Source organism: Dryobates pubescens (genome assembly GCF_014839835.1).
Source record: "Dryobates pubescens isolate bDryPub1 chromosome 38 unlocalized genomic scaffold, bDryPub1.pri SUPER_38_unloc_1, whole genome shotgun sequence".
Taxonomy (NCBI): Eukaryota; Metazoa; Chordata; class Aves; order Piciformes; family Picidae; genus Dryobates; species Dryobates pubescens.
The window spans coordinates 1,573-15,654 of NW_026530684.1; the positions used below are offsets into that span (position 1 = coordinate 1,573).

The following is a 14,082-nucleotide window of genomic DNA, read 5'->3' on the forward strand; positions in this document are numbered from 1 at the left end:
CCAGTCCAGCCCAGCATGGCCCAGTCCAGCCCAGTATGGACCCGTCCAGCCCAGTCCAGCCCAGCATGGCCCAGTCCAGCCCAGTATGGACCAGTCCAGCCCAGTCCAGCCCAGTATGGACCAGTCCAGCCCAGTCCAGCCCAGCATGGCCCAGTCCAGCCCAGTATGGACCAGTCCAGCCCAGCATGGCCCAGTCCAACCCAGTCCATCCCAGCATGGACCAGTCCAGCCCAGTATGGACCAGCCCAGCCCAGTCCAGCCCGGCATGGACCAGTCCAGCCCAGTATGGACCAGCATGGACCAGCCCAGTCCAGCCCAGCCCAGCATGGACCAGTCCAGCCCAGTCCAGCCCAGCATGGACCAGTCCAGCCCAGTATGGACCAGACCAGTCCAGTATGGACCAGCATGGACCAGTCCAGCCCAGTATGGACCAGACCAGTCCAGTATGGACCAGCATGGACCAGTCCAGCCCAGTATGGACCAATCCAGCCCAGTCCAGCCCAGCCCAGTATGGACCAGTCCAGCCCAGTCTAGTCCAGCCCAGCCCAGTCCATTCCAGCAGGGCCCAGTGCAGCCCAGCCCATGCCAGCACGGCCCAGGCAGCGCCCCGCAGCGCCCCCCAGCGGCTTACACCAGCAGGGACTCATAGAGCTTCTTCCCAAACTTCTCCTTGACGGCGTTGGCTGTGTCCCTGGGGGGCAAAGCAGGGGGGTCACAGCCGGGGGGCTGGGCAGCCCTGGGGGTTCAGGGGGGGTCCAGGGCTCCCTGGGGGAATTTGGGACCCTGGGGATGCCCCTGGAGGATTTGGGTGGGTCCTGGAGGGAGTGGGATTTAGGACCCTGGGGAGGGTCCTGGAGGGGATTTGGGTCCCTGGGGGCATTTTGGGGTCCCCAAGGATGTTTCTGGGCTCCCTGGGGACACTTTGGGGCTCCCTGGGGACACTCTGGGGCTCCTTGGGGACACTTTGGGCTCCCTGGCGACACTTTGGGCTCCCTGGGGGCACTTTGGGCTCCCTGAGGGCACTTTGGGGCTCCCTGGGGACACTTTGGGGCTCCCTGGGGGCACTTTGGGGCTCCTTGGGGACACTTTGGGCTCCCTGGGGGCACTTTGGGGCTCCTTGGGGACACTTTGGGCTCCCTGGGGGCACTTTGGGGCTCCTTGGGGACACTTTGGGCTCCCTGGGGGCACTTTGGGGCTCCTTGGGGACACTTTGGGCTCCCTGGGGGCACTTTGGGGCTCCCTGGTGGCACTTTGGGGCTCCCTGGGGGCACTTTGGGGCTCCCTGGGGGCACTTTGGGGCTCCTTGGGGACACTTTGGGCTCCCTGGGGGCACTTTGGGGCTCCTTGGGGACACTTTGGGCTCCCTGGGGGCACTTTGGGGCTCCTTGGGGACACTTTGGGCTCCCTGGGGGCACTTTGGGGCTCCCTGGTGGCACTTTGGGGCTCCCTGGGGGCACTTTGGGGCTCCTTGGGGACACTTTGGGGCTCCTTGGGGCACTTTGGGGCTCCTTGGGGACACTTTGGGCTCCCTGGGGGCACTTTGGGGCTCCCTGGGGGCACTTTGGGGCTCCCTGGGGGCACTTTGGGGCTCCCTGGGGACACTTTGGGCTCCCTGGGGGCACTTTGGGGCTCCCTGGGGACACTTTGGGCTCCCTGGGGACACTTTGGGGCTCCCTGGGGACACTTTTGGGCTCCCTGGGGGCACTTTGGGGCTCCCTGGGGACCCTTGGGCTCCCTGGGGACACTTTTGGGCTCCCTGGGGACACTTAGGGCTCCCTGGGGACACTTTGGGCTCCCTGGGGGCACTTTGGGCTCCCTGGGGGCACTTTGGGGCTCCCTGGGGACACTTTGGGGCTCCCTGGGGGCACTTTGGGACTCCCTGGGGACAATTTGGGGCTCCCTGGGGACACTTTGGGGCTCCCTGGGGACACTTTGGGACTCCCTGGGGACACTTTGGGGCTCCCTGGGGACACTTTGGGCTCTCTGGGGGCACTTTGGGGCTCCCTGGGGACACTTTGGGGCTCCTTGGGGACACTTTGGGCTCCCTGTGGGCACTTTGGGGCTCCCTGGGGACACTTTGGGCTCCCTGGGGGCACTTTGGGCTCCCTGGGGGCACTTTGGGCTCCCTGGGGACACTTTGGGCTCCCTGGGGCACTTTGGGGCTCCCTGGGGGCACTTTGGGGCTCCTTGGGGACACTTTGGGCTCCCTGGGGACACTTTGGGCTCCCTGGGGGCACTTTGGGGCTCCCTGGGGGCACTTTGGGGCTCCTTGGGGACACTTTGGGCTCCCTGGGGGCACTTTGGGGCTCCCTGGGGACCCTTGGGCTCCCTGGGGACACTTAGGGCTCCCTGGGGACACTTTGGGGCTCCCTGGGGACACTTTGGGGCTCCTTGGGGACACTTTGGGCTCCCTGGGGGCACTTTGGGGCTCCCTGGGGACACTTTGGGGCTCCCTGGGAGCACTTTGGGGCTCCCTGGGGACACTTTGGGGCTCCCTGGGGGCACTTTGGGGCTCCTTGGGGACACTTTGGGCTCCCTGGGGGCACTTTGGGGCTCCTTGGGGACCCTTGGGCTCCCTGGGGACACTTAGGGCTCCCTGGGGACACTTTGGGGCTCCCTGGGGACACTTTGGGACTCCCTGGGGACACTTTGGGGCTCCTTGGGGACACTTTGGGCTCCCTGGGGACCCTTGGGCTCCCTGGGGACACTTAGGGCTCCTTGGGGACACTTTGGGGCTCCCTGGGGACACTTTGGGGCTCCCTGGGGACACTTAGGGCTCCCTGGGGACACTTTGGGGCTCCCTGGGGACACTTTGGGCTTCTTGGGGACACTTTGGGGCTCCCTGGGGGCACTTTGGGGCTCCCTGGGGCACTTTGGGCTCCTTGGGGACACTTTGGGCTCCCTGGGGGCACTTTGGGGCTCCCTGGGGGCACTTTGGGCTCCTTGGGGACACTTTGGGCTCCCTGGGGGCACTTTGGGGCTCCCTGGGGGCACTTTGGGGCTCCTTGGGGACACTTTGGGCTCCCTGGGGGCACTTTGGGGCTCCTTGGGGACACTTTGGGCTCCTTGGGGACACTTTGGGCTCCCTGGGGGCACTTTGGGGCTCCCTGGGGGCACTTTGGGGCTCCTTGGGGACACTTTGGGCTCCCTGGGGGCACTTTGGGGCTCCTTGGGGTCACATTGGGCTCCCTGGGGGCACTTTGGGGCTCCCTGGGGGCACTTTGGGCTCCCTGGGGACACTTTGGGCTCTCTGGGGACACTTTGGGCTCCCTGGGGGCACTTTGGGGCTCCCTGGGGGCACTTTGGGCTCTCTGGGGACACTTTGGGCTCCCTGGGGACACTTTGGGGCTCCCTGGGGACACTTTGGGCTCCCTGGGGACACTTTGGGGCTCCCTGGGGGCACTTTGGGGCTCCCTGGGGGCACTTTGGGCTCCCTGGGGGCACTTTGGGGCTCTCTGGGGACACTTTGGGCTCCCTGGGGGCACTTTGGGCTCTCTGGGGACACTTTGGGGCTCCCTGGGGGCACTTTGGGGCTCCCTGGGGACACTTTGGGCTCCCTGGGGACACTTTGGGGCTCCCTGGGGGCACTTTGGGGCTCCCTGGGGACACTTTGGGGCTCCTTGGGGACACTTTGGGGCTCCCTGGGGGCACTTTGGGGCTCCCTGGGGACACTTTGGGGCTCCCTGGGGACACTTTGGGCTCCCTGGGGGCACTTTGGGGCTCCCTGGGGGCACTTTGGGCTCCTTGGGGACACTTTGGGCTCCCTGGGGGCACTTTGGGGCTCCCTGGGGGCACTTTGGGGCTCCTTGGGGACACTTTGGGCTCCCTGGGGGCACTTTGGGGCTCCTTGGGGACACTTTGGGCTCCTTGGGGACACTTTGGGCTCCCTGGGGGCACTTTGGGGCTCCCTGGGGGCACTTTGGGGCTCCTTGGGGACACTTTGGGCTCCCTGGGGGCACTTTGGGGCTCCTTGGGGTCACATTGGGCTCCCTGGGGGCACTTTGGGGCTCCCTGGGGGCACTTTGGGCTCCCTGGGGACACTTTGGGCTCTCTGGGGACACTTTGGGCTCCCTGGGGGCACTTTGGGGCTCCCTGGGGGCACTTTGGGCTCTCTGGGGACACTTTGGGGCTCCCTGGGGGCACTTTGGGGCTCCCTGGGGACACTTTGGGCTCCCTGGGGACACTTTGGGGCTCCCTGGGGGCACTTTGGGGCTCCCTGGGGGCACTTTGGGCTCCCTGGGGGCACTTTGGGGCTCTCTGGGGACACTTTGGGCTCCCTGGGGGCACTTTGGGCTCTCTGGGGACACTTTGGGGCTCCCTGGGGGCACTTTGGGGCTCCTTGGGGGCACTTTGGGGCTCCCTGGGGGCATTTTGGGCTCCCTGGGGGCACTTAGGGCTCCTTGGGGACACTTTGGGCTCCCTGGGGCCGCCGGGAGGGCCCCGGGGGTCCTCACCAGAGCTGCTTGCGCACGGCCTGGCCCTTGAGGGACTCCACGTTGAAGTTGTTGGTCCTGGCCGGCATGATGAAGAAGGCCACCACGGTCACCTCGCTGCCGTTCACCTGCCGCCAGGGGGCGCCGCAGCGTCACGGGGGGCACGGCCAGCAGGGGGCGCCGCAGCGTCACGGGGGGCACGGCCAGCAGGGGGCGCCGCAGCGTCACGGGGGCACGGCCAGCAGGGGGCGCCGCAGTGTCATGGGGGCACGGCCAGCAGGGGGCACGGCCAGCAGGGGGCGCCGCAGCGTCACAGGGGGCACGGCCAGCAGGGGGCGCCGCAGTGTCATGGGGGCACGGCCAGCAGGGGGCGCCGCAGCGTCACGGGGGGCACGGCCAGCAGGGGGCGCCGCAGTGTCACGGGGGGCACGGCCAGCAGGGGGCGCCGCAGCGTCATGGGGGCACGGCCAGCAGGGGGCGCCGCAGCGTCACGGGGGGCACGGCCAGCAGGGGGCGCCGCAGCGTCACGGGGGGCACGGCCAGCAGGGGGCGCCGCAGCGTCACGGGGGGCACGGCCAGCAGGGGGCGCCGCAGTGTCATGGGGGGCACGGCCAGCAGGGGGCGCCGCAGCGTCACGGGGGGCACGGCCAGCAGGGGGGCGCCGCAGCGTCACGGGGGGCACGGCCAGCAGGGGGCGCCGCAGTGTCACGGGGGGCACGGCCAGCAGGGGGCGCCGCAGCGTCACGGGGGGCACGGCCAGCAGGGGGCGCCGCAGCGTCACGGGGGGCACGGCCAGCAGGGGGCGCCGCAGTGTCACGGGGGGCACGGCCGCCGGGGGGCGCCAGAGGCTCGCCAGGATGTCCTCCCTGTGCCCCCCCAGCCCTCCCCAACGCTCCTCCCAGCCCCCCCCCAGGTTTCCCCCAACGCTCCCTACAGTCCCCTAGACTCCCTGCAGCGCCCCCCTGCGCCCCCCGGCGCCCCCCGGCGCCCACCCTGAGCAGGTAGTTGAGCCTGGCCAGGGCCTCCAGGAAGATGTCAGCTCCCTTGTTGGAGAACTCGTAGCGGCCGGCGATGAAGAAGAACAGAGTCTTGTCCAGGTCGAAGTCCAGGTGCCTGGGGAGGGCCCCAGAGCTGGTCAGTGCCCCCAGACCCTCCCCAGGCACCCCCAGAGCCCCTCCCTGGCCCTCCCCAGGGACCCCCAGAGCCCCTCCCCAGCCCTCCCCAAGGCTTCTGCTCCACCATCAGCTCCACCGAGATCCCTCCAGACCGCCCCAAACCACCCCCGGGGCACTCCTGGGGACCCCCAACTCCCCCTCAGCACCCCCAAACCCCTCCCTGGGGACCCCCAACTCCCCCTCAGCACCCCCAAAACCCCCCCAGGGACCCCCAGCTCCCCCTGCACCCCATGCGCCCGGGGCCGCTGTGGCGCCGAGCCCCTGCCTGCCGCCGGGGCGGGGCGGGGCGGGGCGGGGCGGGGCCGCACCCGTAGAAGTGTCCGCGGACGAACTCCTGGACGCGCGCCTTGCTCTGCGCGTGCAGGTTCTGGAACTCGTGCATGGCCGAGAACTTGCGCACGTTCAGCCCGTTGGGCGTCACCAGGTCTGGGGGCGCAGAGCCGCGCTCAGGGCGGGGCCCCGGCTCCTGCGGCGCCGCCGCGGCCTGCGGGGCGGCGTGGGGGCGCCCCGGGGCTGCCGGGCTGCTCCCAGGGGGTCCCGCTGGAGGCGCTGGGGTGCCCTGAGGGGGGCAGTGCCTGGGGGTGGTGCCTGGGGGGGGCGGTGCCCTGGGGGTGGGTGGCGCCCTGGGGGGTGGTGCCCGGGGGGGGCAGTGCCCAGGGGTGGGTGAGGCCCTGGGCGGGGCAGTGCCTGGGGGTGGGTGGTGCCCGGGGGTGGGGGAGGCCCTGGGGGTGGGTGGTGCCCGGGGGTGGGTGGTGCCCTGGGGTGGGTGGTGCCTGGGGTGGGTGGTGCCTGAGGGCGCGGTGCCTGCTGGGGGCAGTGCCTGAGGGTGGGGGAGGCCATGGGGATGGGTGGTGCCTGGGCTGGGTGGTGTCTGAGGGTGCAGTGCCTGCTGGGGACAGTGCCCGGGGGTGGGGGAGGCCCTGGGGGTGGGTGGTGCCCGGGGGTGGGTGGTGCCCTGGGGTGGGTGGTGCCTGGGGTGGGTGGTGCCCTGGGGTGGGTGGTGCCTGAGGGCGCAGTGCCTGCTGGGGACAGTGCCTGGGGGTGGGGGAGGCCATGGGGATGGGTGGTGCCTGGGGTGGGTGGTGGCCGGGGGTGGGTGGTGCCCTGGGGGTGGGTGGTGCCTCGGGGGGCCGTGCCTGTTTGGGGTGTGGGCGGTGCCCAGGGGTGGGCAGTGCCGGGGGGGTGGGTGGTGCCCGGGGGGGCGGTGCCCGGGGTGGGCGGGGCCCGGGGGGTCAGGGGCGCGCGCGTCGCACCAGGCTTGCGCTTGAGCAGGTGCTCGGCCTCGGCGGCGGTGACGTGGGAGACGGTGGTCAGGACGTGGGCGCAGTGCGCGGCCGCCCGCTCCAGGCAGTACCGGTGGTAGATCTGCCGCTCCCCGGCCTCCTTGTCCACGTCGAACTGCGCCGGCACCGCGCCGCTCACGCGCCGCCCCGCCCCGGCATCCGGCCCCGCCCCCGGCCCCCGGCCTCCCCCCCGCCCCAGCACCCCACCCTGCTCCTGCCAGCCCCCACCCTGGCACCCAGACCTGCCCCGCCCCCACCAGCCCCCACCCCGGCCCTCAGACCCGCCCCTGCCAGCCACCACCCCGGGACCCCGCCCCTGCCAGCCACCACCCCAGGACCCCGCCTCTGCCAGCCACCGCCCTGGGACCCAGCCCCTGCCCCCACTGGCCACCGTCCTGGCACCCAGCCCACACCCCTGCCAGCCACCGCCCTGGCACCCAGCCCACACCCCTGCCAGCCACCGCCCTGGCACCCAGCCCCCGCCAGCCACCGCCCTGGCACCCGGCCCCTGCCCCACCCTGCCGCCTCCCCAGACCCCAGACCCTACCAGACACTGCCTCCCCCCTACCCCCTGACTGGGTCTGAGCCTACCTGGGCCCTGAGGGCCTGCCCCTCCCCCGGCCCCCTCCCCACGCCCCCGCGGCGCCCCCCGGCGGCGCTCACGCTGTGCAAGTTGTTGTAGAAGTCGACGCTGCCGGCGCAGAGGTAGCGGCCCAGCAGGGTGGCGTGGGTGGTGAAGATGGTGGCCACGGGCAGCCTGCGGGCGCGGCTCAGCACCAGCCCCAGCCCCGCCAGCCACTCGTGGAAGTGGCCCACGATGAAGGGAGGCTCCTCGCTCTGCGCTGCGAACTGCGCCCCCGCCGGGCGGCAGAGCGCTCAGCGGCGGCACCGCAGCGCCCCCCGGCGCCGCCTCCCCTCCCGGCGCCACCTCCCTGCCCAGCCCCACCTCAGCCTGCCCCCGGGGACCCCCAAACCCTGCTGGGGACTCCTAAGCGACAAGGAAGCCAGAGAGCGCCCCGAGGAACCCTCGAACCCTCTCAAGGGACCCTCCGACCCTCTCTGAGCTTCTCCAAGCCCCCTTGGGGATCTCTAGCCCCACCCTGGGGACCCCAAAGCTCTCAGGGCCACCCCAAAACTCACCTCCCCCAGGAACCAGGCGACGAGGAAGCCGAAGAGCACTGCGTCGTTGGCCTCCCGGTCGTACCAGGGCACCCCTATGGCACAGCTCTCCCACAGCTCTCCCTTCCACCTCTCCAGGCTCCAGGCCGTGGCCCCCACATCCAGCAGCACCACTGCAGGGCTCCCCTCGATCAGCCAGCGCCCAAAGTGCACCTGCACCCCAAAGATAAGGGGGACCCCCAAGCCTTCAGAGGCCCCAGAAGGCTCACCAGCACCACCCTGGAGCTCCAAAGGGAGCTTTGGGGGCACCAAACCCCCATCAGGAGCTCCCCTTGAGTACCCAGGGTTCAACTGAGCCCCAAAACGGGTCATGACAGCCCAAAAAGAGTCAACCCCCCCAAACTGGCCCCAAGCACCCCTGAAATGAGCTTAGACACCCCTGCAACGGGTCAGGGCACCCCAAATTGAATAGGAACTCCCAAATATTGGGTCAGAACCCCCCCAAAAAAGGCCAATGTCCCCCCAAATGAGATCAGAACACCCCAAACACGTGTCCCTACCCCCCTCCCCGCTTCCTGGGGCCCCCAGGCCCACATTTGGGGGGTGGGGTGGGAGGAATCTGTGACCTTTGCAGGGGAAGGGGGAGGGAAACATGAGCTGGGGGGCAGAGGGCTAAAAATAGCCCCCACGTGGGGTGGGGGAGGGGAGCCAGAGCGCTTTGGCCGCACCCAGCAGGCTCTGATGTGCATGAGAGGGCCAAGGCTGGACACCCAAGGGTGCCCCCCTCTGACACCCCCCCTCCCACTTGGGACTTGCCCCCCCCCAAATTTCTCAACTCCTCTTCACCAGCCTCCCCTCAGCTTCTCCTGGCCCCCACAGTGTCCCCACTCTACGCCCCCCCCAACACGGGTGCCCCCATGGGGTCCCTGTACTCTCTGGGTGCCCAACTGCCACCCATAGGTGCTCCCTCCTGGGCCTAGGGGTACCCTCCCCCCACCAACTCCCTGACCCACAGCTTCCTTTCACCCTCCGGGTACCTCCCACCCCCTTGGGTGCCCCCCGGGGGCTCACCTTGCAGCCCTGGGCGTTCATGGCAGCCAGGGTGCGGCGCAGGGCAGGCTGGGGGGGCTCCAGCAGCTCCACCTGGGTGCGGACGCTGCTCTCCACGTAGGGCCCCACCAGCACGTAGCTCTCACCCCACTCATCCGCGGTCATCCTGGCCTTGGTCTGCAGCACCGTGTAGATGCCTCCCACTGCGGGGGAAAGGGCCCAGCGTGCCCCGGGGCCGGCGTCACCCACGGTGCACTGCGGCAGCACCGCTCCCAGCCTGCCCCGGGGCCAGAGTCACCCACGGTGCACTGCGGCAGCAATGCTCCCAGTGTGCCCCGGGGCCAGAGTCACCCACGGTGCACTGCGGCAGCACCGCTCCCAGCCTGCCCCGGGGCCAGAGTCACCCACGGTGCACTGCGGCAGCAATGCTCCCAGCCTGCCCCGGGGCCGGCGTTACCCACAGTGCACTGCGGCAGCAATGCTCCCAGCCTGCCCCGGGGCCGGCGTCACCCACGGTGCACTGCGGCAGCAATGCTCCCAGCCTGCCCCGGGGCCGGCGTTACCCACGGTGCACTGCGGCAGCAATGCTCCCAGCCTGCCCCGGGGCCGGCGTTACCCACGGTGCACTGCGGCAGCAATGCTCCCAGCCTGCCCCGGGGCCGGCGTTACCCACGGTGCACTGCGGCAGCAATGCTCCCAGCCTGCCCCGGGGCCGGCGTTACCCACGGTGCACTGCGGCAGCAATGCTCCCAGCCTGCCCCGGGGCCGGCATTACCCACGGTGCACTGCGGCAGCAATGCTCCCAGCGTGCCCCGGGGCCAGAGTCACCCACGGTGCACTGCGGCAGCAATGCTCCCAGCCTGCCCCGGGGCCGGCGTTACCCACGGTGCACTGCGGCAGCAATGCTCCCAGCCTGCCCCGGGGCCGGCGTCACCCACGGTGCACTGCGGCAGCACCGCTCCCAGCCTGCCCCGGGGCCGGCGTTACCCACGGTGCACTGCGGCAGCAATGCTCCCAGCGTGCCCCGGGGCCGGCATTACCCACGGTGCACTGCGGCAGCAATGCTCCCAGCCTGCCCCGGGGCCAGAGTCACCCACGATGCACTGCGGCAGCAATGCTCCCAGCCTGCCCCGGGGCCGGCGTCACCCACGGTGCACTGCGGCAGCAATGCTCCCAGCCTGCCCCGGGGCCGGCGTTACCCACGGTGCACTGCGGCAGCAATGCTCCCAGCGTGCCCCGGGGCCAGAGTCACCCACGGTGCACTGCGGCAGCAATGCTCCCAGCCTGCCCCGGGGCCGGCGTTACCCACGGTGCACTGCGGCAGCAATGCTCCCAGCGTGCCCCGGGGCCGGCGTCACCCACGGTGCACTGCGGCAGCAATGCTCCCAGCCTGCCCCGGGGCCGGCGTCACCCACGGTGCACTGCGGCAGCAATGCTCCCAGCCTGCCCCGGGGCCGGCGTCACCCACGGTGCACTGCGGCAGCAATGCTCCCAGCCTGCCCCGGGGCCGGCGTCACCCACGGTGCACTGCGGCAGCAATGCTCCCAGCGTGCCCCGGGGCCGGCGTCACCCACGGTGCACTGCGGCAGCAATGCTCCCAGCGTGCCCCGGGGCCGGCGTTACCCACGGTGCACTGCGGCAGCAATGCTCCCAGCCTGCCCCGGGGCCGGCGTCACCCACGGTGCACTGCGGCAGCAATGCTCCCAGCCTGCCCCGGGGCCGGCGTCACCCACGGTGCACTGCGGCAGCACCGCTCCCAGCGTGCCCCGGGGCCGGCGTCACCCACGGTGCACTGCGGCAGCAATGCTCCCAGCCTGCCCCGGGGCGGGCGTCACCCACGGTGCACTGCGGCAGCAATGCTCCCAGCCTGCCCCGGGGCCGGCGTTACCCACGGTGCACTGCGGCAGAGCAAACCTGCAGCCATCCCATAATGCTCTGCAGCCGTCCCAGCATGCCCCGGGGCTCGCGTGGGTCCCGGAGCGCCGCGGGGCTGCAGCAGCTCCCTGCAGCACGTGGTGAGGCTGGGGGGGGGGGGGGGGGGGCGGGGAAAGGGGGGACGGGGAAAGGGGGGACGGGGAGTCTTCCCAGCATGCACTGTGGCACATGACATCCCATAATGCACTTGGGGAAGCGCTTTCCCAGCATGCTCTGGGGAAGCCACCCCTGAGCCAGGGCTCAGCACATCCCATAATGCACTGCGCCACCCCCCCCCACCCCCCCCAGCACCCCCTGGGGTACCCCTCCCACCCTCTCCCACAATGCTCTGGGGGAGAGGGGTGGGGCAGTGCCCTCCCCCCAGCCCCCACCCCGTACCCCACAATGCACTGGGGGTGCCCCCATGTATCCCAGAAGCCCTTGGCAGGGGTGGGGAGGGGGCCTGACCCCTACCCGGGGGCATGCTGGGAGTTCCAGCCCCCCCAAAACATGATGGGAGCCCCGGGCCCTGGTTTTGGGGGGGCTCAGGGGGTGGAGCCTCGCCAGGAGGGGGAGCCAGGAGAGCTGGGGGGGACCCCACGGGAGGCTTGGGGAGGGGGAGGGTCAGGGACAGCCCCCCCAAAGGGGGCAGGGAAGAAAGGGGCTGAGGGCTGGGAGAGGAGCCCCAAAAGGGGACCCGGGGGGCGGGGAGGGGGCGCGGGGGGGCGCTCCTGGGGTGCCCCCGCGGTGCTCACCCTTGTTGGCCACCTCCCAGGCCACCTCGAACAGGACGACATTCTCGGGGGCGCCGTGGCCCCCCCACTCCTCCAGCCCCGGCAGGGAGCTCACCGAGACGCTGCGAGCCAGCGGCATCGCCTGCGGGCACACAGCCGCGGGGTCCCGAGCCAGGGCGAGGGTCCCCAGCGGGGGGGGTCCCGAGCCAGGGGGACGGTCCCCAGCAGCGGGGGGGGGTCCCCCCAAGGAATGGAAAAGGCAGAGGGGAGCCTCAAGGTCTGTAGAGGGAGCCCCCAAGTGTTAAACAGAAGCCCCTAATGGAGGAGGGTGTGGGGGGGTTGCACCTCCCCCTCTCCATCTCCTATGCCCCCTCCCAGGACCCCCCCCAACCCCCTTAAAACCTTGAGCTCCCCCCCCCAGAAGCCCTCGCCCGCGACCCTCCCTAGCCCATCCCCCCATCCGCGATGCTGCCTCTCAACCCTGGGACCCCCCCTACAACCCCCCCTTAGAATCTTAAGGGCCCCCCCCCCCCCGCCATCAGCCCCTCCCACTCTTGGGACCCTCCCAAGCACCTCAACCACCCCCCCAAAACCCCTCCCCAGAACTTTGTGCCCCCCCACCATGGGCATTGCCCCCGCCCCGGGCCACTCGAGGAGCCCCCCCCCCCCCCCTTGGCACCCCCCCAGACCCCAACGACCCCCCCCCAACGACCCCCGCCCACATTTAGGAGCCTCCCCAAGCACCCTGAGGACCACCTGACGACCCCCCCGCCCTCACCCCCCTCTCAAAGGTTGAGGACCTTCCATGGGACCCCCCCGCCCGCTTTAGAACACCCACCCCCCCTCCGCCCCCTTCCCACCCTTAGGACCCCCCCGGAATCTCTCACAACTCCCTGCCCCCCCCTTAAAACTTCTGAGACTCCTCCCATGGGCTACCCCTAGACCACTATAGGACCCCCCCCGGACCCCTCCCCACCTTTTGCACACTCCCAGGACACCCCCCAGCCCATAACCCCCCCAATGACACCCCCCCAATGACACCCCCCCGCCGAGCCCCTAGGCCAATCAAAAGCCCCCCCCAGGACCCTCCCTAACGGGGACCTCCCCCCCGCCCCCCGCTAGGGGAGGTCCCAACTTTTCCGGGGGGGTCCCAACTTTTGGGGGGATCCCAGAGGGTCCCATTTGAAGCCCCCCCCCCCCTCACCTCCCCGCGCTCCCGCAGCTGATCGCGGAATGACCCCTCCCGCCCCCCGTCGCGCCTCGGCCCCGCCCCGCCGAGCGCTGATTGGCTGAGAAGGCACGAAGGGGAGGGGGGAGGGGGGGAGAGGCGCACGTGTTGGGGGGTGGGGAGAGGGCTCTTAAAGGGGCGATGGCGGCGAGGGGGGGTCCGCAATGGGGGAGGGGATGGAAGGCGGTGTGGGGCAGGTTAGGGGACAGGGTGGGGCTGAGGGATGGCTATGGGGCAGCCTGTGGGGCAGCTATGGGGCACGGGGCAGGCTGTGGAGCACAGGGTAGGCTGTGGGGCAGCTATGGGGCACAGGGCAGGCTGTGGGGCAGGCTGTGGGGCAGCTATGGGACACGGGGCAGCTATGGGGCACAGGGCAGGCTGTGGGGCAGCTATGGGGCACGGGGCAGGCTGTGGAGCACAGGGTAGGCTGTGGGGCAGCTATGGGGCACAGGGCAGGCTGTGGGGCAGGCTGTGGGGCAGCTATGGGGCACAGGGCAGGCTGTGGGGCAGCTATGGGACACGGGGCAGCTATGGGGCACAGGGCAGGCTGTGGGGCAGCTATGGGGCACGGGGCAGGCTGTGGAGCACAGGGTAGGCTGTGGGGCAGCTATGGGGCACAGGGCAGGCTGTGGGGCAGCTATGGGGCACGGGGCAGCTATGGGGCACAGGGCAGGCTGTGGGGCAGCTATGGGGCACAGGGCAGGCTGTGGAGCACAGGGTAGGCTGTGGGGCAGCTATGGGGCACAGGGCAGGCTGTGGGGCAGGCTGTGGGGCAGCTATGGGGCACGGGGCAGCTATGGGGCACAGGGTAGGCTGTGGGGCAGCTATGGGGCACAGGGCAGGCTGTGGGGCAGGCTGTAGGGCAGCTATGGGGCACGGGGCAGGCTGTGGAGCACAGGGTAGGCTGTGGGGCAGCTATGGGGCACAGGGCAGGCTGTGGGGCAAGCTGTAGGGCAGCTATGGGGCACGGGGCAGGCTGTGGAGCACAGGGTAGGCTGTGGGGCAGCTATGGGGCACAGGGCAGGCTGTGGGGCAGGCTGTAGGGCAGCCATGGGGCACGGGGCAGGCTGTGGGGCAGCCATGGAGCACGGGGCAGCTATGGGGCACAGGGCAGGCTGTGGGGCAGGCTGTGGGGCACACACTGGG

At 70.7% G+C, this 14,082-nt stretch overlaps 1 protein-coding gene across 1 annotated transcript; it reads right to left on the minus strand.

The window, feature by feature from the left end:
• Window positions 1–616: 616 nt before the first annotated feature.
• Window positions 617–12,960, minus strand: LOC128899580 (glycogen [starch] synthase, muscle-like). The gene is made up of 10 exons (XM_054179096.1): window positions 12,913–12,960; window positions 11,730–11,850; window positions 9,082–9,263; window positions 8,032–8,223; window positions 7,555–7,740; window positions 6,862–7,006; window positions 5,917–6,034; window positions 5,426–5,546; window positions 4,455–4,561; window positions 617–691 (listed from the first exon to the last, which is right to left on the minus strand). The coding sequence occupies exons 2-10, from the start codon at window positions 11,845–11,847 to the stop codon at window positions 628–630; spliced, it is 1,233 nt and encodes a 410-aa protein (XP_054035071.1). The 5' UTR covers window positions 11,848–11,850; window positions 12,913–12,960; the 3' UTR covers window positions 617–627.
• Between the last annotated feature and the right edge of the window lie 1,122 nt (window positions 12,961–14,082).